Source organism: Octopus bimaculoides, chromosome 5, assembly GCF_001194135.2.
Source record: "Octopus bimaculoides isolate UCB-OBI-ISO-001 chromosome 5, ASM119413v2, whole genome shotgun sequence".
NCBI classification, from domain to species: Eukaryota; Metazoa; Mollusca; class Cephalopoda; order Octopoda; family Octopodidae; genus Octopus; species Octopus bimaculoides.
The window spans coordinates 65,426,653-65,429,764 of NC_068985.1; the positions used below are offsets into that span (position 1 = coordinate 65,426,653).

General features: G+C 33.6%; 1 protein-coding gene across 1 annotated transcript in view; it reads right to left on the minus strand.

Annotated features, from left to right (window-relative positions):
- Positions 1–2,700, minus strand: part of LOC106884092 (uridine 5'-monophosphate synthase) — a 116,627-nt gene extending 113,927 nt beyond the window's left edge. Inside the window, exons 1-2 of the mRNA XM_014935312.2 lie at positions 2,549–2,700; positions 1,967–2,128 (exon numbers count right to left, since the gene is read on the minus strand). Of these exons, the coding sequence (XP_014790798.1) occupies positions 1,967–2,128; positions 2,549–2,632 (246 nt within the window). The 5' untranslated portion in view covers positions 2,633–2,700. The remainder of the gene's footprint in view (positions 1–1,966; positions 2,129–2,548) is intronic.
- Positions 2,701–3,112: the final 412 nt, after the last annotated feature.

Below are 3,112 nucleotides of genomic sequence, written 5' to 3' on the forward strand. Positions count from 1 at the left end.
ACTGGAACCCTCTACGTTGTAAGTGACAGAGTGCCAACAACAACAATACGTATACATGGTGGAGGCGCAATGGCCCAGTGGTTAGGGCAGTGGACTCGCGGTCATAGGATCACGGTTTCGATTCCCAGACCGGGTGTTGTGAGTGTTTATTGAGCGAAAACACCTAAAGCTCCACGAGGCTCCGGCAGGGGATGGTGGCGAACTCTGCTGTACTCTTCCACCACAACTTTCTCTCACTCTTACTTCCTGTTTCTGTTGTGCCTGTAATTCAAAGGGTCAGCCTTGTTACACTGTGTCACGCTGAATATCCCCGAGAACTACGTTAAGGGTATACGTGTCTGTGGAGTGCTCAGCCACTTGCACGTTAATTTCACGAGCAGGCTGTTCTGTTGGTCAGATCAACTGGAACCCTCTACGTTGTAAGTGACAGAGTGCCAACAACAACAATACGTATACATGACAACACACCCCTTGACTGATTCTCTCTTTCTCACAAACACACACTCATACAGAAATGTATACAAATGTACATACAAAAACACACATGTGCATGTGTGACTGACTTATGTGTGAAGAGAGAACATTGAAAACAATGAATGAAACAAACATGAAATGAAAAAAATCATAAATAAAAGCTCGTTAAAAACTATTTTGGACCAAATATTTAAATTTCTGAACTTTGTAAATATTGCTTTCAGTAATCTATCATAGTTGTTTGCAAATAGTGAATTAAAACTTGAAATGAAAACATTAAAATAGAGAGTGAGAGATTTTGCAAATGAAAACGGAAAATTTCACCATTGTTACATCAATACCAGAAGTTAACATTGAGAAACCTTTTTAAAGAAATGAATCATATATATAAAACAATATTATTTATTTTTAATAAAAAAAATAAACTGAAGGTCCTATTATGTAGCCGAGGTCAAATTATTCATGTATCCCAAGTAGGGAAGCAATTCACACAGCCATTTTTGCGTGAAATGTGAATACACACACACACACAGTTCTATTTTATGTATATATGTATGTATGTATGGATACATTAAGTACACAAATTAAAAAACAAATAATGATATTCATTATCACAAAATGCAAAGTAACCTCAAAGTATATGTAAACTAGTATTTGTACAAAAATATAAATATACAGGCACCCCTCCCAACAAATATACACACACACATACTGTATAAGTATCAAATTGTAGTCATATCATAGAAATGAAGGATATATGGGATTAAAATAGTATGTCCCTTTGATCTTCACATCTACAAGGCTTTGAACTCAACTATGCAAGCAACCAAAAACATCTATAAAGTACTCCCACTATTTTCAACAATAAGCAGTGAATAAGAAACACCAATAAGAAAAGAAAGTGACTAAATCAGCTTTCAAATTAGCAGAAGACAAAATAAATTATCTTCAATGCAATTGAGCAAGAATGTGTTAATGGGCTTAAATTGATCTTTTTGAAGAACAATATTAGAAAATCTGAGCTGCTCTTAAAGAAAAAAAATGTATCAACTCTTTTTGGTTTATCAGTAATGCAGCTTCTGTAATCTAGTAAAAATGAGAACTGCATTTTCTCTTCCATCAAATTTATGCACAATTTATTAACCTGTCTTAAATAATAATTTATCATTGTTACAATGCTGTTTGATGCCGGAACTTGAATTCATGCAAGCTGAGTGCAAGTCAAGTTTTAAATGAGGCATCAAAAGTAGGTAGACAAAAACAGATTAAAAAGGTAAGATAACAGCATGATAATTGGATAAAATTAAGGCAAAATAACTGACTACAGGCTGTCCAGATATTTTGAATTCAGACATCCTTCAATTAAGGGATCACCTGCTTTTCTTTACTGTAGTAGCAAGACATAAGAGAATATAACTAACTTGCTTAATTCACCACATTATTGATTACAAAATAAATAACAAATAATAGAAAAGTAATGAGTCAAAAATACCAGAGCTGTTTCTATAATGCTGCTTCCAGTTGTAACAACATCTTCAATGATCAAACATTTGTCATTTTGTTGAAAATTACCTTCCACCATTTTCTTGGTCCCATAGTCTTTAGCTTCCTTCCTTTTAACTAACATAGGTATGTTGTGATTGACTGCAATGCACTGAGAAGTATAGTAAAAAAATTAATTAGCTCATGTAAGCAATTATAAATAGTTTTTGATTAAATAAATTTAAAACTAGAAATTTATTTTCAATAAACATCTATAACCAACAATTTATACATTCCAAAATGTTAGAGAATTTTGAAGTTGTATATTTGAGCAGAACGGATCAACATAAAGCAAAAACAAGCTATGCTTCAATGTATGTATAAAATATTCTAAATACTATACAATAAAGACAAAAATTTCCCACAGTGAGAGGGGAACAGTTATTCAAACCTGGTTAAACTTAAACATCAATGCATTTCTAGAATGATGTAACATCATATTGTGTTACTGACTCCTTTCAACAAATAAAACACAATATTAAATAGGACTAAACCAAAATTAACAGTATGTATAAATTATAAAAAGACTTACAGTGGCTAAAGGAAGTGCAGTGTAAGGAACTCCACATATTCTGGCAAAGTCCTTCTTTCCATCTGGAAGGCATTCATACATCATACTCGAGACCTCATTCTACCGTAAAAACAGTAATAATTATGAAAAAATTAATGATCATGATCTTAATCATCATCTTAATGCTCTTATTTCCATGCTTGCATGAGTCGGATGAAACTTGTTGAGGGAAATTTTCAACATCAAATGACACTGCTTGTATGACAGTGAGATTTATTTACAACTAGTAAATCATATAACATGGAGACATCCACACACCCACATGCATATAGATATATATGCCATGTATACATGAGCGGCAGGTGTGGCTGTTAAGTAAAAAGTTTGCTTCCCAACCACATGATTGGTTTAAGGTTCAGTCCCACTGTGTGGCACCTTGAGCAAGTATCTTCAACTATAGCCCTAGGCTAACTAAAGCCATGAGAGTGGATTTGGAAGCATTTGTGTCTGTGAGTGTGTGTGTGTTTATATACATGTTTATGCATGTGCATTAGTCTCCTTGCCTTGACATCAAATGATAGTTGT